The 26,680-nt window shown below is 32.1% G+C and overlaps 1 protein-coding gene across 2 annotated transcripts; it reads right to left on the bottom strand.

The window, feature by feature from the left end:
• Nucleotides 1-1,494: 1,494 nt before the first annotated feature.
• On the bottom strand, nucleotides 1,495-21,118 carry LOC130812778 (uncharacterized). Of its 2 annotated transcripts, none has more exons than XM_057678371.1 (7): nucleotides 20,763-21,118; nucleotides 17,391-17,544; nucleotides 14,177-14,665; nucleotides 11,934-12,155; nucleotides 11,764-11,836; nucleotides 6,688-6,795; nucleotides 1,495-2,398 (listed from the first exon to the last, which is right to left on the bottom strand). In XM_057678371.1, the coding sequence occupies exons 2-7, from the start codon at nucleotides 17,505-17,507 to the stop codon at nucleotides 2,031-2,033; spliced, it is 1,377 nt and encodes a 458-aa protein (XP_057534354.1). In that variant the 5' UTR covers nucleotides 17,508-17,544; nucleotides 20,763-21,118; the 3' UTR covers nucleotides 1,495-2,030. The 2 variants fall into 2 exon arrangements, with proteins under 2 accessions (XP_057534354.1, XP_057534355.1); XM_057678372.1 differs by lacking the exon at nucleotides 20,763-21,118 and adding an exon at nucleotides 19,783-20,663.
• Nucleotides 21,119-26,680: the final 5,562 nt, after the last annotated feature.

Below are 26,680 nucleotides of genomic sequence, written 5' to 3' on the forward strand. Positions count from 1 at the left end.
TCACAATTTCAAGTAACACATGTTTATATAAAAACTATCATATATTAATTAAGAAAACATCAAAATTTATTTTTTGTTCTGAACCATGTACAAGATGGACCATTGATTTAAGATCTGACGGATGAAATTCCTTCCTATCCTTCTTATTTTTAAACCCCTTCCTAATAAATCCTAAATTTATATGGTGCAATTTTAGTGGGGGAGAACAAGTGGGTAAATCTCAGGTGACCATTGGTGAAAATATTGTGATAGTGACAACCATGTTTAGATATTTAGGATTAGTAAACCAAGGTAATGGGGCGATTGAGGATGATGTAACGCATCAAATTCAAGTTGGATGGCTTGAATGGAGAGCAGCCACTAAGGTGCTATGTGATATCAATATAAGAGTTTTTCGGCTAGATTTAAAGATAAATTCTATCGAGTTGCATTTTGACCCATCGTATTGTATGGAATAGTGTTGGACAATTAAGAAGGTATATAAGCATAAGATAGATCAAATTAGGAACCAGGTTTTGAGAGAGAGGCTAAGGGTTGCACCAATCTCTACAAAGATGCGTGAAAAAAGATTAAAATGGTTTTGACATGCTCAAAGGAAGTCCTCGACGCACCTGTGAGAAGGATGGAAACCATCACAGTCACAGTCAGTGGAAAGAGAAGTTGCGGTGGGCTTAAGAAAACATAGAAGGAGCAAGTTATGAATGGCATGGGAGAGTTACACTCCTTTAAGGTCTTTACTAGGAATAAAACTAGAAAAGTTATAAATTTTGAGCAAGCTATTTGTAATTTAAAATTTTGATTCAACCTTTACAATAGTAATTTTAGATTTTAAGTCATGCGCCAAAATTTTTTTTTTAATTTTGAGAATACTTAACCCTACGAGATAAAATTTAAGTATTCATTATTCACCCACATTATGTCCTATAACAAAGATTATGATTTTTCTACCATTTCAAAAAAAAAATTTATGTATCTTCATGTTAATGATTTTCTCATTTTCTCTCATTTATGCAACTACATTAACGCTCTTAAATCTAAAGACTCAACTTTCTTCCTTGGTAATTCGATATCCACCATTTTTGTACATTATATTTGGATAAGATTTTTAATTGGACCAAAAGAAAGAAAAGGGGAGGAGAAGATCAAGGGAGAGGAGAAAAGGTTGATATATTTTCCTTTCAAATATTTTCAACGTTAGAAGAATTAATTTTTACTCTAAAATGTGAATTAGTTCCAGTTTTCTTTTCTTCGTTTCCCTCTTCCCCTATAGGAATTCAAATAAAGAAAATGTTATCCCTGTATTTTCCTCCATTTCTTTCTGTCCAAACATAGCATTCTAAATGTACGATTCAATTGTTGAAATTCACAAAGACTATACAAAATACAGAGTACAAACAAATAAACACCCAATAACCCAAATATACAAGAGCGTTACAAAAACAAAAGCATAAAAATCCATCGCAAAACCTTGGAGATCAATGTCTTAGACAAAGCTTACACATTTTGGAACATAGCAAATCAACATAATAGACAAAGCTTACACAATTTGAAACAGAAGAGATAGTTGTTTCCTATTTACTGAATATCATTGTTGAGAAACAAACTAAGCAAAGTTAAGCGCTTCAACATTTGTTTCTTATACAATTATCCAAAGATGCATCACATCTTGAATAGTAATTAGACTAGCAACAAGATTTTTACAGACTGCCATCTTCGTCACCGCAAACAAGAAAGGTCAATTCATCACTAAAACCCCGGCAAACTCCTCGTCATGGAAAACACCACCAGCATTTGCTTGAGCATCTAAGCTCCTTAACACTTCACCCAAGCCGAGTACAAGACAATTGCGCCGTTAACTAATCTTGCATACACATGGACATGCACTGCATGATCAAAATATAGTTTACATTTAAACCTTGAGCTCAACCAACAGCTGAGAGAATCTTGAGAGCTTTTAGACTGACACTTTAATTACAGAATCCTACTTTTCCAACATCTTTTAGTCATTAACCAATCATCAAGATAATGAATCAGTCATCTGAGCTATAATCACTAGATTCCTCCAAAGTGGGCACAGCAGCACAACAAAACGATTCTTTATCTTTGAGAAGCAAACAGGTCCCATCTGAATTCCACTTCAAATCAACTATAGTGAAATGTGGCAGGGGAATGTTTACGCAATACGCACCAGAGGGGGTCCAGATGTATAAATGAGAGCTTCCTGTGCAAAAAGCAAGGCGACAAGATGTTGGATTCCAAGATGCAGCTTTGATAGAGTCCTTTTGCAGCAATATAGCAGCTAGTTGAAGGCGCTGCATATCCCATATCCATAGAGTAGTTGGCATGGTATCATCACGTGAATAAATATACTGGCTATCGCTGCTCCAAGCCATAAGACCTGAAACAAGTATGATACTAAGAATTGCAAACCACACTATATGATATAATTTTATTTCTTTTTTCCAGTTGAGAAAATGAGTATTCATGGGAAAGTGAATGGTCCTTTAACATTAACAGTCCAATATTTTTTTCAATCTTTATCTATGTGATAGATGCCGCTCCATATATATAGCCACATAACAATTTAGGTCTTACGATTGCATATAATTAAATATACTTCTTAAAAGCTATTACATAGTTTAGGATTTTATGACAAGATCACGAATAAATCAGTGTAACAGATTGTTATGCAAGAAGCAAGCCTCAGGCTCAAGCAAAGCAAAGGGCAACGGGCAGCATAGTCAAACTTATGCAATAAGCTTCTAGGTCATGCTTGTATTGGGGTACATGTTTATAGGGGAAATAAAAGTCAAACTAAGAAAACAAGATTATTGGAGTAGAAAATTAAGAGAATATTGTTGTTGTCATAGGTAAGAAATAATTATAAAGTGATGCAGAAGAAGAAATAGAAAAATTAGTCCCTTCATTTTGGGTAAATATTTACCCTAGTGTGATATTGGCGAAATTTTTTCCTATCCCCTTTCATATTAACCCTAGTGTGATCATTTTCATTCTCCTTCATCTTCCTCATACCATTATAGTTTGTCTTTTTCATCTCCCCTTTCATATTAACCTTTACTTACCTTCATATGTATAGTTCGACTTTTATTTCCCCTTAAATATTTACCCTAGATACAAACATGCCCCTAGAATAGCATTTATTTGTAATCAGAGCTTAAACATAGAAAAAAATTGCAGATTCGTCGCAATTGACCTCGTGGTTACGAATCATTTTGCCGACATCGCAATGCAAAATGTTAGCTTGAAAAATATTCATTTTATCATAGGAACTCAAGTTTTTTACAACATAAACATATTACAAAAATGATTATAATGGCTAATATGTAAGAATAACCCCTCAAAAAATGATTGTTAACCCCATGATTATATATCACATGTTACGTAATGGGATTTCACTAAACGTTTAGCTCAAAAGGGTTATAAAATAGCCATTATTTAACAAAACAACCTCACTCTTAAGTATTGGACCCATTATTATCCACTTTGGGCCTACCCGCATAAATGTGTTAACCAGGAACTTTTCCAAAAGGTCTCGTACTAATTTGGAGTTGGATCACTTATATGTTTGTCAACACTTTCTAATTTTTTCAATATGGGACTTGGAATGTACATTCAACATTAAGTTTGTTTATCTAGTAGTTTGTTAGAAGAGAATCTTTTTGTTATGCTCAAGTAGTGTATAATCGAAGGATGGGGGAATGAAGAAGGTATGTTGATAATTGTAATGTGTTAGTTCACAATGGAGCCTTAGCAGCTCAAATAGCTCACATTTCCTTTTATGTAATACATTATATATATATATATATATATATATATATATATATATATATATATATATATATATATATATATATATATATATATGGGGTACTTATTTTGGTGGCAATTTTGTAAATAATTGGACATTTTCTAAAAGGTGTACATACATGCTTAAAAGGTATATATATTCAGATGGCATTTCTGTAAATAATATGAAATGTTTCTTAAATAAAAATATGTACACCGTATAAGATAGTATGTACTCCGTACACCTTTTGCTACAATATGTATATCTCAGTCTTGTTTTCAGTTTTCACCTGATCCTTCCCATATATATATATATATAGATATATATATAGGGTCAAGTTACAGTGAGAACCAAGCTTATATGAGAATCGTGAGCAGGGGCGGATCTACTCTTGGGCACACCCTAGCACGTGCTCCAGGGTAAATTTTAAAAAAAAGTAAAAAAAAATCAGAATTCAAGGCTGGAGGGAAAGCATGACATTTCACTGTTTCAGAATTTTAAAATTCTCTCTTCTCCCTTCTCCCTACTCCTTTCTCCCTTCTCTTTGTAAAACATAAAACCCTAAAAAACCCAGCCACTGCCACTGCTGCCGACTGCCCACCCCTTGCCAGCAGCAGTGATCCGCTGTTTCGCTGTGTCATTGCCTGTCAGTGAGTTTCCCTAAAAATCAGAGGGTTTTCATACGTTTTAGAGCTTACAACTGTGATTTCTCCTCTTAAACTTTGTTAAAAATGGTAATGGAAAATGAGTTTTCATCATCAAGAAGTGAGACATTTACTGCTAGTTTGAGGGTGTTGGTTGTTGATGATGATCCTACTTGGTTGAAAAATCTTGAAAAGACGCTTAAGTGTTCTTCAAGGTTCTATTTTTATGAGTTTTTGTTTTCCAAGTTTCAGTCTTCGAATTGAAAAGGCTTTAATGGTTTATTTGGTGATTTTTTATATTTTGATGTAATTAATATGGGTTTTCCTCAACTTTTATGTTATGATTTTTCTAAGTGTGATTGATCTACAATTACATGACCTTGAAAATTGATTTAGTGAGAAAATAAAAAATTTGCTTATTTATATGGCTTGTTTTAGTCCTGGTGATGGATTCTCAACTTTTCTTTTAATACAAATAATTGTTGAACCTTGCTAAATTTTATTCAAATGAGTTTCCAAATGAAAATTTGAACAATTATAGTTCGTTCGTTACTTTATATATTTTACTTTGATTTTGTTTATTGTATTTTATAAGTCATTTTGCAGAAATAAAAAATATTTTAGTTAAGTTTACAAACCAAACTCTTGTGAAATTTCGTCTATTTGTTGGTGCCCCATGAGGCTCTGAACCCTGGATCCGTCACTGACCATGAGAACCAATCTCTTCAAAAAAAATGTGTTACTTTTTCATAGAAAAAGTGTTACTTTTGAAAAAAAAAATATTACTTTTGTTTTTAAAAAAATATGGTACTTATAACAAAAGGTTTACTTTCAGAAGAAAAAAAAATATAAATACAAAGTAACACATTTCTTCGAAACGTAACACCTTTTTATAATAAAAGTAACACCTTATTGTAAGTTTTTTTCAGAAATTTTTTCTTAAAGTAACACTTTTTGGCCTAAAAGTATCATCTTTTTTTTTAAAAAAAAAGTAACACTTTGTTGCCTAAAAGTAACCTTTTAATAAAAAAGTAATATTTTTTTGTCAAACAGATTGATTCTTACGGTTCTCATATAAGGATGGTTCTCACCAAACTTCTTCATATATATATATATATATATATATATATATATATATATATATAGGAAGAAGTTCTAGTGAGAACCATCCTTATATGAGAACCAATATATACATATATATATATATATATATATTCCTGCATAACTAGTACATTATCCATATTTCTGTGCAATGTTAGTGTTGTAGAGCTAGTTAGCTACACCCATCCCTCACAAACACCCATCACCCCCCACCCCCCCTTTGTTCCACCACAGGAACCACCTTTGCAGTACACAAATCTTCATTTAGTGTTCAATATTTTTACTTTTAGCCTCATATAAAAAGCCCTTCATTCGCATTTTCCTAAGAAAATTACTCTCAATATCTGTCTACTTCTAGTATGCCATGTCCAAAAAGCCAAAAAGTCAGAAATCACATAAATAATGCCGCTCAGTTCACAATTCACATACAATGCACTTGGTGTTGCTGAATGAAAAATTCGATATGTTGAATGCTTGATTGACTGGAAATACAAACATTACAACTTGATTGAATAAGTATTCCGCAAAGATAAATCTGGTGGTGAAGGATTCAAGACAGATATCAATACTGTTTTAACTTTTTTTTGTGATACTAAAAACATGGATGATGGTTGGCAGATATGGGCTTCTATGTTAAGTAAATAAAAAACAAGAACAAAAATTCTACAACTGGCAACAGGGCAATACTTCAAAATACTTACCGGAAAAGGCAAGTCCATTTCATAACCCTAATGCTATCAAGTGGCTCCCACCTAGGGTGAGGTTTGGAAGGGCCGGAAAACTAAGAGATTTTCTCCCATTGACATTTGGTAGGAAGCATCATGTGCAGTTTACATAAATAAAAAGTGCACATGATTCAATTAGTCATATTACTTTAGTCCATTATAATCTGAAACAAAAGAATTATAAAACTTTGACCCATCGAAATAATGGACATTATCGAGGAAGGCAAGTGAGCAAGGAAATTCAGGTGAAAACTCTGAATCAACAAAATGTTTCACAGTGAATGTATATATATTTTGTCTGCTATCTAAAACCCTGAAGCATTACATATGAGATTCGTGTTAAAGGCTCTTTTCAGCATATGCATATTTAGTTCAGTAATCTAGGACAAAATAGGAACAATTAACTTACCAATGCCTTGCTTGGGGTTGGGTTTATCCATGGCAGGCTTCTGGAATGGCAAAGTAATTGGTAATTCGGCCACTTCATACCTAACACCAACTTGTCTTTCTGAAATATCTGTTTCAAGAAAAGGACACATGAACTGAATGAAAGTACTAACTCTTGCTAAGTACAAAATAGACTCCAGTCGAAACCCTTTAAATGTGAATGCAAACACAGATTCTCGCAAAAACATGCATAGAAAATCTCATTTTCAAAATTCAACAACCATCTGCTTGAAGGGATGAGGGACATGGAAGATCTTCCAATCAAGTTTCTAGATAACAAGTTCATTCTATGAAAAACTAAGATAAGTCCATCGAAAGCACAAAAGTTCAAGAAAGAAATATCAATGTATAAGTCAATCCTCAAAAGCTCTGAAACCCAAAAACAAAACAATAAAAAGGGAAGAAAAACTTTGGAAAAAGAAGGTTAAACAATTGGTCTTCATCCTTTAATAGGGTCTTCCCAGGGTTCTTTTTTTGGGATTTTAAGTTTGCAATCTAGATCATACAATAGTTCTGTTGCTTTAGATATATAAAGAGGAAGGAAAGATAGGCTTCCCATATTAGAAGGTCTGAGACTCTGGGCTATCACAAATCAGGTGGAATAGAATCTCAGCTATAAGCTTAGAGAGTGAATTAGATTTCTAATATCTAGTACTAATCAACTATGAACATCGAAACACATCATATCCTCAAGGGAGCATCGGTAAAGATGATTTGCTTTTTGATCTTGAGTTCTTCAATCTTGACAAGAAATTCATAAAAATGAGATTGGTCTAGGAAAGAGGATGACTTTGACAGCCTTAATCCTTGGTTCCAGAATAAGTAAATTTAATTAAAATTAAATGATAACAGATTTATTTTTAAAAAAAGTATGCCAAGATGAAGGACAATTAAGCTATTCAGCTATAAGCCTATCAGTTTTGATGCCATCAAATGTTGGATTTTGAAGAAGATTGAGGAAGATATGACGCTGCAATTATTATTCCTTCATCTTCTACTCAAACCCATTGATGCTTATTTGTTTCTTAGTTGTTTTTCCTTATTTTAGCTCCTACACTATAAATCTCCTAAAGATGGAGAAGGCTCTTTGTTATGAGAGAAGGCAATGATACTCACTAAACTACTTAAGTTTTCGCTTCTTATTGGCGGATAGCAAGAAAATTGTGTTATTGAATTGGTTGCAGGCTTCAAGATGAGGAAACACAGATATTCTAAACTCATCGCGTTGCTTTAATATTTAACAATGCTTCATAAAAAATAAGATCATGAGTTGTGGGACTCAAGAAACTTTCTTAACCCATCAAGGAAAAAGAATAACAAACAATCAAGGAAATAGATTATGATTGAAAGTTTGAAAAGAAGAGGTGAATAAAGGAAACACAACTATTCTAATAAGAAATTAGCCTCACAGAAGGAATATAAACTTAGCACTGTATTAAAGAAACCCATATCTACTAAAGTGAGGAAAATAGCATAGAGCAAACAAATTTGTTTGTTGGATGCGGGAAGGAAACCTAAAATGAAGTCAGCATTGGATGAAATGTTGCTCAGAAAATACCTCAAAGAAGGAAACCAAGAGCTTAGTAAAACAAAGGTGAGATCCAAACAGCAAAAAGATATAACAAAGAAGTCATCTCAAAGGGACTGACATGGGAACTTCTCAACAGCAAATTTAAGATCATAGCTTGAGATTTATTACAAGAGAACCAATTTAAATTGAGACTTGCAAGCTCTATTATTTACATTTTTAAAGTGCTTATGGTTCTAGCATTTGTCAAAAGGAAAGAAAATATTTAAGGCGTAGTTCCAAAACTTTTAAGAAAATTTTAAATAATACTCTCAACTATTGTTGATTGACTCAAAATATCCCAAACTATTATTTAACCCTGTATACAATACCCTCCAAGTATTGGGATACTTAACCTTGTATACCCTCAACTATTGCGCATTGACTCAAAATACCCCAAAACAACCGATTGAAAATAATGTGCATCGTGTTCAAGGTTAAGTATCCCGACACTTAGGGTATACAGAGTTAAATAATAGTTAGGGGTTTTGAGTCAATGAGCAATAGTTGAGACTTGAAAGAATTATTTACAAATTTTCTAACTTTTAAATATGGTTTAGTTTGGACATGTTGAACTTTGAAGTATTTGGTGTATCGAATTTTTGATCATTTATGTGAAAGAGTGATAAAGATATGTATGCGGACATGTATCTCCATATCACAGAACTAATTTGGATTCATGTCAGGGAGATCAATAATAGAAGCAATTCATCTTATAAGACAAATTATGGAGTACTATAGGCTTAAAAAAAAGACTTACACATAGTTTTTATTGACTTAGAAAAAGCATATGACAAGGTACCAAGAAAAGTACTTTGGTAGGCGATGACAAAGAAGAGCATTTCCAAGAAATACATTAATATAGTGCAAGATATGTATCAAGAAGTAAAGACGAATGTTAAGACCAAGGCATGTGAAGGGGCAACAGAGGATTTACCAATCATGATTGTCATTCATCAAGATTCAGCCCTAGATTAGATAAACGATCGATATGAGGAGACGTGTCTAAGTGCATGTTGTTTGCTGATGACATTGTTTTGGCATATGAGACCAGGGAGGGGGGTTAATGCTAAGTTAGAACGATTGAGACAAGAGGTGGAGTCACGAGATTTTAACTTAAATCGAAGCAAGATAGAGTACATTTAAGTATAATTTTAGCAGGAATGTGATAACGAGAGGAACTATAAAGCTAAAAAGGACATAAATTCCTTTAAGTACCTTGAGTCCATATTTCAGAATTGTGGGGACATCCAGCAAGATATGACCCATAGAATAAAGTGTGGGTGGCAAAAAAAGAGCGACTATTGAAATATTATGTGATCGAGGTGTGCCTTTAAAGTTAAAGGTCAAGTTTTATCAAACGGCCATTGAAGCGATATTACTTTACGGATCAGAATGTTGGACTTTTAAAAAGGATCATAGTACAAAGATGAGAATAGCAGAAATGTGAATGTTTCGATGGATAAGTGGGTATAACTTGAGAAATTTTATGAGTTACAAATATTAAGGAAAAGATGAAAGAGAATTGTTTAAAATAGTTTAAGCATGTGCAAAGGCAGAATGTTAGCCAACCAGTCAGAAAAATAGAAAGTTGAAGCTCTAGAGAATTAAAAAGAGGGCATGGAAGACCAAAGAAGACTTGGAGGACAAGAGTGCAAAAATATACGAAGATCTAGACTTACAACTTTGAGATAATAGAAAATCAAAATGAATGGAGAAGAGAAATCCATGTGGACAACCATTAAAGTTGATATATTGGTTTATGTAGTCGACCCAATCTTTTGGAATTAAGGCTCTAGCATTATTATTGTTGTAAATATTTGACCATTTATATGAGATTTACTTAATTGGTACATTTTTTTTCAATACTTTTTGGTAGAGCTGATTTAGTTTTATGATTTGATTTGGATTTCAATGGGGCCAAAAACTTATAGTTCTTTGGTTTCGAATTACAACAGACTTTATTAAAATGGCTCATCAATTCATATAAAGTTTTGTTTTTGTGAATATACGAATGATGTTTGCTACTAAGGGTCAATAAAGAGGTCAATAAAGAGCAACCTCTTTGTTATCACTATCAAAGTTAAGGTTGCATACATCTGATACCCACAAAGCCCTCCCCATGTAGGAGCCATCTAATAGCATTGAGATAACGGAATGATGATGAGGATGGTTTAATGGCATTCAGAGTGTAATGCGGCTTGGTTTGGTTTAGTTTAGTAAAATTTAGGTCCGGATTTGAATTCAAAAATTAAAAACTAAATTTTATTTAGTTTGATTTGGTTTGGTATTAAAACCAAATCAAAAACCGAACTTAAACCCCTACTTATAGGATTCTATATTTGAGTTGACATTCATGCTTAGTTTAGTTAGTTAGGTGATTAATATTTAATTTTGTTCAATAAGTGTTGATCTTCGTTAATGGTTAATTAATCATACTTAGTGTTATTATGTTCACTGGCGAAACTTGGGCAAAATTTTAAAGGATGTAAATCAACAAATGAAATACTATCTAGATAATCAATAAGTCCAAAATTCAATATATGTATCTATAAGTTTATACTTAACATTAATATACTTCAACATAGCTTAAGAATAATAATAATAATAATAATACTTTAGCTTAGGTTATACTCCCTTCGTCCACAACATCTAAACGGGTCTTATTTCGATTTTCATTATGTTGCAAATTCAAAAAGATATATGAGTAATAACTATTTACAATAGGTAATATCTTAGGAAATAACATAAAAATAAAATGAAGTGTACTAGACTACTAGCTAATTAGAATAAACATATAAAATATTTTGACTATCAGTGACATTGCATTTTTGTTGTTGGTTTCTAAGTTATAACATTGTGATTGTTCTTAATTTTGGTTTTACATGATAGTATAAATAAATTAATGTAAAGTCACTAATTCACCTAGGCTATAATGGCTATGTCAAGCCATAACTTAGTGAATTGTTATAAAAGTTTTTTTCTCAATTTGAGTCTCTTACCTCTCTAATTCAAACTATGAAGGTTAAAAAGTTCATCTTCGCCTTTCAACCATCTGGGCACGCCTTCATTTTTTCTCAAATATAACTATTTTACGCATAATTCATAGAAACCAACAATATGCGTAGCAACACTTAGCATGTTTCATAATCTTTTTTTTTAGCATGTTTCATAATCTTGCTTCTCTTTTATATGAATCGGCAATTGCATCTTATTAGTTAATTGTAAGCAACAGTTCACATAAAAAAGAATTAATTCTAAATCCAACAATCGAGATTTGATTTATTAGCGTTAATGATTTTTATACTTTCAGTAAAGTAGCAATTGGGTTTTCTGATTATGTAGGAACTTTACATGTACATCGGGGTTAAATTAGAAATTTCCTCAATTTAAGTTATTGTTACCATTTTGCTAGGATTGTTATGGGTTGATTGATTTCTTGATTAAATGTATCGAGTAATAGGAACTTACCGAAATTGTTGTCATAAGGATCATCACTCAAACACAACCCTGCAATATCAAGCTGAGGCTGCTCATCTTCCTCCTGAGACATGCAGGAACACAGTAAAAAGAAAATCCAATGGCTTTATCATCCCAAAACCATCAGATAATGGATGGAAAGAGACAGTGAAAGAAACAACCTTAAAGACAACTGCATAAGAGGAACCACGAACATTGGGTAAGTGCATAAATTCAGCAAAAGCTTTCCAAGTTAGACGATTTATAACGCGCAACATCTGATCATAACTTCCAATAGCAAGAAATTGACCACAAGGAGACCAAGAAACACTCTTTACACCCAAGCCACTTTCATATGCTTGATACTTCAATAGACACCGTCCATCAGGAGTGTATATCAAGACCTTTACACAGTGATACAATTGTGAAAAACTCATTCAGGCAATTACCTTCAAGTACATAAATAATGACATGTTCAGTACTTGTTATCTTTGGAATTTAGATTAGACATGTTCAGTACATTGGTTATGATATACTTCCTCCCTTTTTTTTCTTTTTGGTGTAACATTTCTTTGAACCACACAAAATAAGAAAAGTAAGAAAGTGAGTGTAGACTTTCCAGTTTCTACCTTGCTTTAGAAAGAAAAATTAAAAATGAAGTGGTCACAAGATGTTAGTAGTCGAGATGAGAGATGGAAGAAAGGGCAATTGGCAAATACTTACCAAATGTAGCAATGTCAAACTTAATAAGATACCAACGTGGGAAATGTTGCACTCAAAAAATAAGAAGGTGCTTCTATTTGCTAACAAGATACCTCAGAAGGCACATCTGAATATTGACAATTCTATCACTTCAATTACCACAATAGGTCTACCTTGCAGAATATCCTAACAAAATACGACTTAAGCTCCCTCCAGATGAAGACGCATTCCTTTATTTGAAGTTACTGGTATAATGAGTGGGTGATACAAGCAGTGTGATGTAAGGATTGAGCTCCTCATGCTGCTAGTTGGGTGGCGAAGCATCATTGCAAGAGAAAAATTATTCTTACATCTTCACTGATGCATAGGAACTGTTCTCTGCCACACTCTATAAATGAGGACTGAGGTTATAAACTTAAAACAATATAACACCCTGTGGGCTTACTGTTCCATGGGTTTCATTGTTTGGGAGAGGCTCTCTCTTCCTATACACAGATTCATTGCTGGGCTTTGTTTTCTTGAGGTTAAAGACCAAGGATAGGCTGATCTCCATGGGTTTTATTGATGACAAATCTAGCTTTCTTTGTAATGTTGCTGAGGAGTCTTTAGAGCACCTGTTTTCCAAATGCCCATTGAGTCAGGAGTTTTGTAGAGCTCTTTAAATGGCTTAGTCTCAGATGTAAGGATTCCAAATGCCTGAATTTGTGCTACTCGGTTAAGGAGAGCCAAAAGTGTCAAAATTAAAATGGAAAGTCAGTTTTGTGTCTTTTTGTAGTTTGCTCTACTGGATTTGGAAAGCTAGATGAAATGCATTGTGGAATGATCATGTTTTTGCTATTCCCTGGATTATTAAACAAATTCAGCATTGAGTTTGAGGTAGATTGGAGCTCTTTTTAAAGGAAGTCTCTGATCATGATCGTTGTTGGCTTGCTACTTTGTAATTAGTGTTTACATATTTGTGCTACATAAAGTGGTTTTGGCTTAGCTTTCTGTTTTCTTTTGTTTTGGTATGTATTGTTGTTCAGCTTCATCCTCAGTTTTGGTTGGGAATTCTTGTTCTTGAACTTTTGGTAAGAAATTCTTTTATAAACCAAAAAAGGGATCGACTTAGTAATAGTTGTTAACTAGACAGAACACTCGTAATTATAGAATGCTAGCAGGGCTAGATAATGGTCACAATATCACATCTACCGGCAATGTGCATCATTTACACTTTACGCTGTACAGCCTAGTTTCATGGTAGAGTTATGTTTAAAAGGTCTAAACAATATTACACTGTTGCCAAGACTTACTATTGTGTTCATTTAGATAACTTAACTAACATATAAAACTATAGCTTAGACATTCAGCTTTCCTCATCCAAGAATTACGTATGGAGCTTACTATGACAATCACACAAATCCTATAAAGAGCTTTCTCAAAATACATTGTTTTATATTTAGACCTTTAATATGTTTACGTGTGAAACCTCCTCAGCTTCTTTTCAAGAAAGTATTTTAAAATTTAACACAAACAATAAAAATAATAAAAGAAAACGCAAGAACTAGGAGACACGCATGAAGAATTTTTATATAAACTCAAAAAGAATGCACTGATAAAGCTAGAAAAGAAATTAATAATGCAAGACTTGTAGAATGAATATGGGGAGAAAAGAAAAAACAAAGTTGGATGATTAATTGGCATAGCTTGAAAACCTAATGTATGCAATGCAGGATCCAGGTACCTTGTACTCTAGCATTGAATCCCAGACAACAATAGCACTATCATCAGGTGACCACTCTATATCAGCCAGATCCAAAGTGTCAACAGCAAAAGCACCCATTATCTCCCATGAATCACTCGACAGCAGATTAATGTAGTCCTTACAATCGCGTCTTGTGCATACTGCAGCAAACTTTCCATCTCGGGTAAATGAAACCCCCTTAACTGGATGCTTTGGCCATTTTACATGTACACAAGCAGTGTTAAGCAGCGACCAAACTGTCAGCCTTAACTGAAAGTCTGAAGTAGTAAGTATGTGACGACTATCAGGGCTCCATCTAGCATAAGCAATACCAGCAGGACCTTCATCTATTTTACATGTCCACTCCGGTTGAGCTATAGACCATACTTGTATAATTGGTCTCTTATAGAGACCACAAAGTATATATTCAGAATCATGAGCCCACTGAATGTAGCTTATCTTATCTAAGCATGAAAATAACTGTACCACCTGTACAGAGTATAATAAGATTCCATATTAATTGGATGGCAGAGCATGAAAAACAGATTGGAAAACTAATAAAAGCCTTATGCCCACCCTGTAACTGTAGATTGATCATATTTTCAATTAAACATCAGATATCTTTTTATAATAGAATAGCGCACAGTGTAGATGGTGGAAAAACAAAGGAAATGTAATCATTACCGTATTCAACTTTCAGAAGCTAGAATCCACAAGGTGACAACACCAATCAAAGAACTTGAGAAGCCATCTTAAAATAATATAATAGTCTATATATGTACATCCTTTTATATACACAATGTAATACATTAACAGAGAGGATCCTTAAATATTATGATAAAAGGCCTTTATTATATATTCTTCCAAATCCCAATATTAAGACATGCAACATTTTTTTTATGTTTGAGCCAAAGACTTGACTATAATTGATAATATTAATTAACTATTACTTTCTGAGTCGTAAAAGGAAAAAGATCAAGGGTTTAAGCAAGAGTCTTCAAGGACATGACTGAAATGTTGCATTTATCATCAAAAAGAAAATGAAATTTAAACATAATACATCAATAATGCAGGTTTTTAAATTTTTATTGATATGTATGGCAGTCAGAATTTGACTCCATAGATGTGGGTGCCTTGAAGTCAAAAATGGAGGAAAGTAATTTCCCGATAGAAGGTAAAGTTCAATGTGTCTTGATGTTCACAAAAAAGGAAAACTGGAACATAGCTTTAGATTTTCATGTTACTTGAACATGGTAAATAGCGGTCGCGGATGCGTTAGCGGAAACGGTCGCGGTGTCACGAAAAACGGCTATAGCGGAGAAATAACGTGAATCGCGGCCGACGCGGTGTGGTTTTTGGAAAAAAAATCACATATGGGATTTTGAAGTTATAATTGCATTTTTGTTGTTGAACTACTATTATTATGCAATAATATGCAACTAGCTATTATAATTGCAATATTTGATTCTTTTAGTGTATAATTGATTAACTTATTAGTTATTAGTTAATCATTTTGTTTATCAACTAAAATTATGAGTAACTATAAATTAAGTACTCGTAATAATTAAAGTTAAAGGGTATTAATAAAATTTTAACGGGAAGACAAATAACGTTGTAACGGTGAAATATCGTGATAACGGTAAAATAACGGGCGTTACACGTTATATAACGGTCAACGCGGTGTTTTGACCGTGAAATTTCGTGAACCGTTATATAACGGGATATAACGTCGCAGCAACTTTCAAGCAGGTTGTATAACGGGCGTTACGTAACATAACGGGGAAGTTTTTATTCCATGTACTGGGACACAGATCCAAGTGTCGGTGTTAGACGTTAATCAAAGAGTCATACTCATGAATGCCTAAAGTATTGGGACAAGACATTTGGAGTTTGGGTGCAAACACGAACACAACTATATATATATATATATATATATATATATATATATGGTCCATTTCCGGTGAGAACCGAGCTTATAAGAGAACCATGAGAACGATAATCACTTAAAAGTAATTTTTTGTCAAAAAAGGAATACCTTTTGTGTAAAAAGCAATGCTTTATTTGTTAATTAGTTAATTTTGTTTTCAAGATTTTTTTAGGAAAAAAATATCTTTTCTAGAGAGCAACATTTTTCTGCCAAAGGTAACACCTTTTTGTGTAAAAAGTAACACTTTTTTTGACACGTTCGTTGGTTTTTTTCCAAAATTTCTATTTTGGGAAAAAATATGTCAGGAATGTAACACTTTTTGCCAAAAAGTAACACATTTATAAGTAAAATGTAACACTTTTTGTCAGGTTTTCTCTTTTTTCTTTTTTTGGAATTTTTTCTTGAAAGTAACATGGTTTCACAATTCTCATATAAGCTTGATTCTCACCTAAACTTCTTCCTATACTATCCACCCACCCAACCGCACACACACATACATATACACACGCGCTCACACACACACACACACATATATATATATATACACTTACATGTGTGTGTAAATATATAATATATGAGTGTATAGGTAAAAGTGTATGTATACATGTGTGTGTGCATAGTCTCTTTATGTAAAACATAGAATAGTATGAATCACTTATATTATACATTTAAAAATTAAACAATTTAAAAATTAAATTTTAAGTTCTTGTAAAGTGTTTGACACGTGTCTTATGTCCGTATTGACACGGTTCAGTGGCCACATCATATTAGCATATGCAAATCAACATCTATGGCTATGGAATTTATACAAGAAAGTTACGGATGCTTCCAAATGCCGGATTTTAGATTCGTAATTTGTGAACTCTATAGTGAAAAAACAATGGCTGATGAAAGCATGTACTCTACGGAAAAAATTCAAGATGAAAGAATGTATTGATATAGCTCTGGAAATTCTTTCAGTTTTCTCACAGGTACTCTGAGGAAACAATCAAGATCAATCCATCAAGGTTCACATCTAATGAAAGCATGCTTCATATGGTACATACCAAGGGGGGAAAGTAAACGATCAAACAATTTAAGCTGTTGATTAAAGCAATAATGATAAATAGTGAAACAAATTTAAAGTATCCAGGTAATTCATATAGCTTACTATTCAATAAAAAATTTATACTAAGAATCTATGCAAACAAACCAATAAATTAGGGCAAGGAACAAAGGTCTATAAGTCCAGAAAAGTTTTATATTAAAATGGAGAAAAAGATATAAAATTTGACACAGCTATGGCACCTTAAATGACAAAGTATCGCGAATCACCAGACGATAATCAGCTGCAGCAGCGAGGTAGCGAGCATTGGGAGAAAAGCAGCAAGGACCAGTTTGCTTATAAGCATCTGTAAACTCCATTTTTCAGATATTCAATCAGAATTCACAGCCAAATAACCTGTGAGATTTCCAAAGTTCAGCAAAGCATATCTATATTCCATATAAAACTCATCACATAAACTAGAAATTAATCAAGTCCCTCGAAGAGCATAGCTTATAGTTTGTGGCAAATATAAGTTTGAATATCAAGTCCAATATAGCCTCTTCAAGGACACACACACACACAACAACAAAAATGTCGGAGCCTTAATCCCAAAAGATTCTGGACACATCGGTAAAAAAGTTTTATATCTTTTCTTCCTATTTCCCTTATTTACTTTCAAAGCTTTCCTTTCTAAACCTTGTCTTATCCCCACTCCTGATGGATCTACATGTTTTGCCTCTTATCTAAAATTCATATGACTAGAGCAAACTACTTGTTTTGCAATGTTATTCGAAACAAATTTAATGATAAGTCTTGTGGCGTCTACTTAAGTACATGCCAACAGGTTTATCAAACCTTTACACCACAATATATCAATAAGTATTGATTATGTGATAAAGAGTCCAAGGAAAAATTTCTTTCAAGTGATCAGCTGCCCATTTTATTCAAGAATGGGTAATATCTTACAAATTGGGGTAAATAAAGCTCAACCCTCAAAACAAACCGCATCATTTCCATTTAAGGGTTTTTCTTTTTTAGTTTTGCAATTATCAAATAAACCCATGTCCTTACAAAATTTATGATTCAACGTCACATGGAATTTAAGGCTTAAAAACATATGAAGAAATGATTTTCGCTTATGACTTTAGTGGGGCACATCCGATGACCCAATCCATTACTTTGAGTTGACTAAATCCTTCAAGTGTGTTTTTGTTTCTGGGAGTGATAACAAGATTTGTTACCGTCTTATTTCTCTCTCCTCAGCCTTCCTTGCCCTTTTAACATTCAGATGAAATTACCAATGTCTCAAAAATGACAAGAGCATAGGTGAATTTCATTGTTTGTCTTTATTTATTTTCCTCTTTAATTAAATATTTAAGCAATTTCAAATTAAAGGTGGACAACCAGTCAATCGGAAACAACTTCTCCAATTTTACAAGTATAAGATTGCATGCATTTGACTTTCCCAACCAAGCGGAAGCAAGATGGGAGCCACATGATATGAAGTCATCAAATGTAATGGGATGGTCAAATGAATTGTATGCAATTTTAATAGCAAGGTGAAAAAAGCTTATTTAGTTGGAGACAATCTTAAATCAAATGTTTGATATTGGCTAAAATTTGAAATCATTCCCCATTGTTTTGGTCTTATTTCATTCGTCTTCAAATGCTCCAAGTTTCCAAAGTTTCTACGTAAAAAAACTCAATTTTCTGATTCTTTTGTCTTTCATGATGCAAAATTTATTTTTCCGAAATAAATTAAGTGAAACATTTTAATGTTCGTACCAAAAAATAAGAAAATGATTCTAAGTGATTCACTTTCTATCCTTATACCAAACAAGTAATAACAATGACACTTAACCTTACGCTCTTCCTTCATTAACCATTTCCATACAATATATTTGCTTTCCCTACACCAAAAGACTCCTATGTGATCTGGTCTTCATTTCTTCTAGTACCCACAAAACCTTCACTCAAGATTATACCATTTTTCGTGTCATGACTCATGGTCATGGACGAGCAATTCTAAATTGTTATATGATGCCTTATGTCGAGTTTAACTCATGTATGGGCATAGGCTCTAAGCAGTGGCGGATCCTAAAAACAAGTGATGTCAATACTAAAAATAAAAAAATTACAGTCACCATTGAATAAATTAAGGCAAATGCCCACGCGGATCCATTTGCAAATCTACAACACAATCATGAATCATTGAGATGAGAACTTCCATAGTCCTTAATCTTAATCTTGCACTGGCACTAATAACTATCATCGACTTCCCAACAAATAGCAGCACGGAGTATATATTAATCAGTATCAACAATCCTAATTTTAACATCAAATGACAATTGATTTACCCAATTCAACAACCCTAGTTTTAACATCAATATCATCAAATCCAGTATAAATCTTCATGCCAACAAATTTACCCGATTCAAAAACCCCAAAATTAACAACCCTAGTTGGTAGATTAATCAAAGTTCAAAAATCTGGAAAAAAAATTCAACGACACCATAGATACACCATTCCAACCTTAGAAATGACTTAGTAAAATTAAAATGATTAATTTCAACATCAAAGGACAATAACTGCAAATAAAAAGAAAAAATAACTTAAAAACTCAAGATAAGTACAGAAGTCAGAACATAACACCTTAGAGAAGAAGAGGAATAGACTAATAATGGAGAAGAGAGCCGGTGGTGGGCTGGTCACTGGTGACGACGTGGCGCCTGGCGAGTGGAGTGGCGTCAAGGTTCAGGCAATTGAGGTGTGAGGGGTTCTGTCACAGATCTGTTTAATTTTGGGAGGCAGACAGGCAGTAGCAGTATGTTTGGGCCATGGGGGTATTCATTGGTTTCAAAATGGAAAATTAAAAAAAAAAAAGAAAAAAGAAAAAAATGGTGCATGATGGGTTTCAACTCAGATCAGTGGAATGCAATGTAATAACTCATATAGGATATATTTACAAGTAATTATTGATTTTATTTTGGATTTAATTGATGTCAATTGACTTCAATGACATCACACCTCACTGACATCACAGTAAATTTGCCTCTGACTCTAAGGGAATTCAAAGTAGGCTTGAAATATGCTCAGGCAAGCATGGGGCATGATTGAACGAGCCAAAGAAACAACATGAAAGCAGGAGATGCTTGAACGAAGTGGAGAATGCTAAAACCACCACTCTTGTTCTTCGAACGCGCAGAATGTCGTGTGAAATCTTTGGTGATACGGTGAAGTAATGTTTTGAGAAAGAAATTAAAAACTAAACAAAAAGGTACATAGCAGGATTTTTTACAAAAATCTCACTATCTGTCGACTGGCAATCAAAGATAATTAATCAATTGAGCCTCTTAATACAATTACTCCTACGTTATCATCTTAATCAATTTGACCTACCGTTATTACAATCCTATTCACTTAGAATCATTCAAACATTTCTAATTCATTCATGATACTTTATTTATTTGCAAAAATTCATATTTCCAGTTCAAGCTGACAAGCAAATCTTACAAAAAATAATTGTGATGAATCACATTTTCGAAATAAAACCTAGTTCTGAGCTCTCAACTTCAATCGAACTATAAAAACCAAAATAGCACTGAAAATTTTGAAGAAATTTAAACCCTAACCTGTGAATTTCAGAATAGACACCAAATGCAGAATGCTTTGGTGATTGCGGAACGAATACAAGCCGGTAAATGGTTTTACCCGTCTGACGTTAACAAGGTTCCTCGAAGTTGGATGCCGGGAATTTTAAACGATAATGTGAGGAGCTCACGAGTCACGAGTCACGAGTCACGAATTTTAAACGATAATGGTTTTACCCGTTTGAGGAAGGAGTCGAGAAAAGAACTTGAACCCGCTTTAATGCTAACGGGTTTCGTGCCAAGCACCATTTATTAATTATTTAAATAAAAAAATATTAATTTTATACATTTAATTAAGTTATTATATGATTTTTAAATGATTGTTTTATAATAAGGGTATAATTCTCAGTAATATAAAAAATAAAAAAACATTCTAATCAAAATAAGTAGTAGAATCGGAAGAAAAAACTTTTCTTTGTCGCAGTGACACGTGTTTAAATTTTCTACTGCTTTAAAATATGGTATGATTATATGACTCTTAAATCATTGTTTTATAGCAATGGTATAATGTTCGGTAATATAAAAAAAATTATAATCAAAATAAATAAATAAAATAAATAACAAAATTATCAGTAAAACTTATTTAAAACATGTTTTCTTCGACTTATTTTTTGAACTTATTACTTATTCTTATTGATATAGATTAAATCTGACCAAATCAGATCAGATTTGTTCAGATCAGATAAGACCGTAAAGACTAATAAATGCGATGAATCACATTTTCAGAATAAAAACCTAGTTCTGAGCTCTCAACTTCAATGAACTATAAAAATCAAAATAGCACTGAAAATTTAAGGAAATTTAAACCGTAACCTGTGAATTGAATAGACACCAAATGCAGAATGCTCTGGTGATTGCGGAACGGATACAAGCCGGTAAATGGTTTTACTCGTCTGACATTTACAAGGTTCCTCGGAGTTGGATGCCGAGAGTTATAAGTGATAATGTGAGGAACTCACGAAGATCGGGGTGACCGGTGAGTAAATGAGTTTGAGGAAGGAGTCGAGAAGGGGAGTTTTTGAACTTGAACCCACTTTAATGCTAACTAGATAGTTTCCGTGCTAAGCACGGTTTATTAATTGGTTAAATAAAAAATTATTAATCATATACATATAATTAAGTTATTATATGACTTTTAAATAATTATTTAATAATATAAAACATAAAAAATAAAAAAACATTCTAATCAAAATGAGTTTGAGGAAGGAGCCGAGAAGGGGAGTTTTTGAACTTGAACCTGCTTTAATGCTAATTGGCCCCATCAAGCGATGATGATACAAACTATATTACTCCCTCATATATCTAATGCATTTATTCAATTCTTAATATAGGGATAATCGGTTCATGGCTTTTGGTTTAGCTTTTTGGTTGGCTTTTGGCTTGTTGGTTGGTCAAACAGTCAAGAAAAGTGTTTGGTAAATGACTTTTAAAGCAGCTGAAAAAGTTGACTTTTAAGCAAAAATGAAAAGTTGCTTCAGTCTGCCTTTTTGGTTGGCTTTTATCTTGTTGGCCTACTTTTTTTCTAATAAACAGCTAACACATAATACTCAAATTTACCAAACAAACAGCTGGTTTTTTCAGTTAGCTTAAAAGCCAACAAAAACAATCAATATTTTTAGCTGGTCAAACAAGTTAACTAAAAAAGTCAACCTCCAACAGCCTACAGCCAATTGCCAAACACCCCTATATCTAATTATGCACATTTAAAAATTATGAAAAATTAATATGAATAATTCTTGCATTGAGACGATTCAAACAAGATTACACTTGACTATGTTTTAACTTATAAATTAATAATAAAATACAAATTAAAATTAATAGATAAATAGTGTTCAAAAATTAAATGGAACACTTATGGTGAATAGGAAGAAATATTTTAGTGCTTACCAAAATATATTAAAATATTAAAAAAATTTCAACAAAACCAACTTATGCATTGACATTGTTCATCATTCTATGGTATATTACATACATATATTTGTAGTTATTATATGAGGAAAAAATAGTCATGTAAAACCTTATTTTGTTTATCTTGTCCAATTTTTTTATAATATTAAATTTTTGTAATATATTTTTTGATTAAATATGAATAATCCGACAAACGCATTGAATTGTGTAAAAAGTTGTTTGAGTACAAATTAAAAAATAAAGGAGCTATATTTTTACTTGCATCTAGAGTATTTGACGTAATATAAGTAGTGGGCATCTTTTTGACAAGAACAAAAATATGGGTTCCAAAACGTTTTCATCATCTTTTCTTCATATTTTGCGCTATTTTCTCTAAATATTTTATTTCACACTTCTTTCTCTTTTTAGCGAGCAGTTATACACGGATTGAAAATATTATCACTTTGGTTTTCTTTCTTTCATCTTAATTTTGTTGCTTTTTTTTTCTGATGGTAATCTGCATTTTTAAGATGACAATTAGTTGTCACCTTAAATCACCCGAAGTCCTTACTAGACATGCTCATACGAACAACATAAATTTTAGGTAGAAAATTTATAAGAAACAAGCATCACAATGTTGATTAAAACCATGAGATGATTTTTTTAACAAAAAACATTCAATGCTTTTTCATGATCAAACCATAGATGACCTAATTGTTTATAAAATGTTTAACCTTATTTTCGATTAAAAAACCTCACATAACAAAGTACACATTCTTTTTCTCTATACGAAATTTCTAAAATAAAGATAAACTCTAATTCTTCAACACATAATTAACAAAACATTAAAACAAATGAACATAAGATGAAGAAATTTCTTTTAGCATTGTTGATGTCACAATAGATTTGGATCCTTGATTTCAATTTTGAAGAATGAAAAACTTAAGCAACTAAATGGAAATCAATGAGAGAATGAGAGAGAAAGATTTTAGGGGTATTGACTATTTAAATAAGTGTGAAATATGCTTAGACACATTAGGAAAAACATAATGAGAGACTTATGAAGAGCTGGGAAATTGTTTTTCTTAAAAAAAAAAATCTGATTTTCAATTTAGGTTTTATTTTTTAAAAATTTAATTACTATAATTAATCTAGTCTATATAAAGAGGTCTCATGGTGAGACGATATTAAATAAGAATTTGTCAAAAATATTAATTATACATTTATTTTTACTATAATTAATTTTATATTATGTTTTCAATTTCTAATTTATTATATATATATATATATATATATATATATATATAAATATCAAAAAACTAAACTAATTACACTACCAAACACATATATTAGATAGGTATAAGGCCACCTTATTCTTCAATTTACGCGTTTTCTCTTTTGTCAAGGTACGTGTTTCCCTTGGAGTGTTGTATAAAACCTAAATATTATATAAAATAACTAAAAAATAAAGTTTATTTTACTACATTAGACTTTACATAATATAAATATATAATATTATAATTTAAGAACGTAACATATATACATACCGTATCAATATTTTTGACTCCAACATTCTTCACGGCTTGTAAGAGATCGTCCATAAATTTGAGAGTGTAGTAGTTGCAATCAATAGAATTATCTTGTTGAAAGCACTAAGAGATAATAGATGTTAGTGTCAAAAAAATTTTAAAAACCTTAAAAACGGAACTTAGCACGTAATTTCAAGCACATGACTATTGTTTTCAACTCTAACCATTATGCCATCATCGCAATCCTTTTTTCTAGAGAGAACTGATCACCACCATCCAACACAGAAAACACCTCCCACCCTCTTTTTCTAACCACAAGTCCACGTACATCTTTTCTTTAAGGGCTAGGTTAGGGGTTAGTGGTTGGCGCCTATGTTAGGGATCGTGGTTGGAGTTGTAGGGGAGGGGAAGAGGATTTTAGAGTAAATTTATTTTAAAAGCCTTTTATATTTAAAAAAACAAGAAAATTAATTAAAAGCCTTTTATACCATGCAATTTTTGCAAAGAATAATTAAAAGCTCTACCAAAGAAAAGGGATTATTATTATGTCTTACTCACACTATGCAACATTTAAATTAAAAAACTCTTATATCGAAATGTTTCAAATTAAGTAGACTGTTACTGAAAAATTCTAGACCGACTAAAGGAATATCAAGTTGTGAGTTCCAAGTTGAATGCTAGAGTTGCTAAGGATAAGGTGACATGGTTCAGGAAAGTAAACTTTGATGCTTCCATGAAGAAATGAAGCGACAAACTTGGATTGGGATTCGCAGTCAAAGATTGTAATGGTAAGGTGATGTTGTCAAGGGAAAAACTATTTCGGACGTAGCAAACGTCGAAATGGTTGAAGCTTTGGCTGCATATTGGATGTGTTCTTTGGTGAAAGATAAAGTTTGAAAGAGATAAAGTCTCATTTGACTTTTCACGATTTTTTAACTGGTCAAATGAAATTATATATATAAGAAAAAATGTGTTGTTTTTTTGAATTTTAATAGGGATAAAATGAAATTAATAAGTGTATTGTACCAAGGTTAAGTTTAGTAGAAGTAAATTGGTAAAATTAATATATTCAAAATAGATTTGAGACATTTAGGATGACTTAATCCAATAAGAAAATGAGACACTTATGATAAATATGAAGGAGTAATATCTTAATGCTCTCAAGTAACTTTGATTCTTAAGCTCTTTTATTTTATTTTATTTTTTTCTATTTTAGGAAAATTGATTTGGTTGCACATAGACTCACCTTATAGGCATCCCGTAATTCTTGTCTTAAGGTATTGTATAGTGATGGTTTGACTTAGATCATGGATATTTGTCACAGAAAATCTCCTGAGAGATCGTCTCCTTAAAGATGCTTCTTAGTAGGATTTTAGGGAATGTTAGAGTAAGGGTTTAATATATGTTAAGTAGGGGTATATAAAACCCTACTTGAGATACTCTAAACCCCTATTTTACATATCTTAAACTCTATTTGACATACCCTAAACCTCTATATTTACATACCTTAAACTCTATTTGACATACCCTAAACCCCTACTCAACATATCTTAAACCCCTAGTTTATCAACCCTAAATTCCTACTTGAGAGATTCTCAAATCCCTACTTGACATAGTGTAAACCCCTACTTGATGTACTTTAAACCCCTACTTAACATATCATAAACCCTTATTTGATATACCCTAAGCCCCTATTTTACAAACACACAACCCACAAAACGCATATACACTAACAAACTAGTATTGTTGTTCATCATCTCCTAATAAACTAGTATTGTCCTTTGAAGAATTCATAACTAAAAAACGTACAAAAAAAACAATAAACCCTAATATATCGGAATTAAGCAACAAAAGTGCCAAAATATGTCCTATAATAAATTTGTGAAAGAAAAAAAAAAGTAAACATGGATTTAAATAGTATAGAGATTACATGTGATTAAGTTTGAAGTATATGGCAAAGATCAACAACAAATTAAAGGCTAAGTGCGTGAAAATGCTTGGGAATGAAGAATATAGGAAGTTGAATGGAAGTACTGCGATGAGGTTCATAAAAAAAAGCTGACAGAGGGAGAAGGGTATTAAGACACGCAAATTACGATATTAAGTATCAATTTTTTTTTAAAAAAACTATATTTTAAATTATTACATTGATTCATTAATTATTTATCAATTTAAGATTGTAAGAGATCAATTTAAGGGTATAATATTTGTAAGTGATAATTTTAAGATTAAAATTGATCACTTTAAAACAATAAATATACATTGAATCAATCTAATAGAAATTATAAACTATCTCATTTAAAAATATAAGTCTTACATGAGACCATCAATTATTTGAGTTGAACTAACACACCAAATAACTAAATAAAGCTATTTTTTCATTATTTTTAAGAAAATAAAAATTAAATCAACCCGTATTAAATCGTGTAACAGATAATAATCTTAATATATGTGATTTTTTTATAGTTTTACACTTATAGATCC

Source organism: Amaranthus tricolor, chromosome 5, assembly GCF_026212465.1.
Source record: "Amaranthus tricolor cultivar Red isolate AtriRed21 chromosome 5, ASM2621246v1, whole genome shotgun sequence".
Classification (NCBI taxonomy): Eukaryota; Viridiplantae; Streptophyta; class Magnoliopsida; order Caryophyllales; family Amaranthaceae; genus Amaranthus; species Amaranthus tricolor.

Bases quoted from the DNA above. Each gene is read 5' to 3' on its own strand.
- LOC130812778 (XM_057678371.1), bottom strand. From the start codon at position 17,507: ATGGAGTTTACAGATGCTTATAAGCAAACTGGTCCTTGCTGCTTTTCT. The intron at 14,666-17,390 runs GTGCCATAGCTG...TACTCTGTACAG, and splicing joins GCGATACTTTGTCATTTAAG to GTGGTACAGTTATTTTCATG. The intron at 2,399-6,687 runs GTAAGTTAATTG...TACTTGTTTCAG, and splicing joins CAACCCCAAGCAAGGCATTG to GTCTTATGGCTTGGAGCAGC.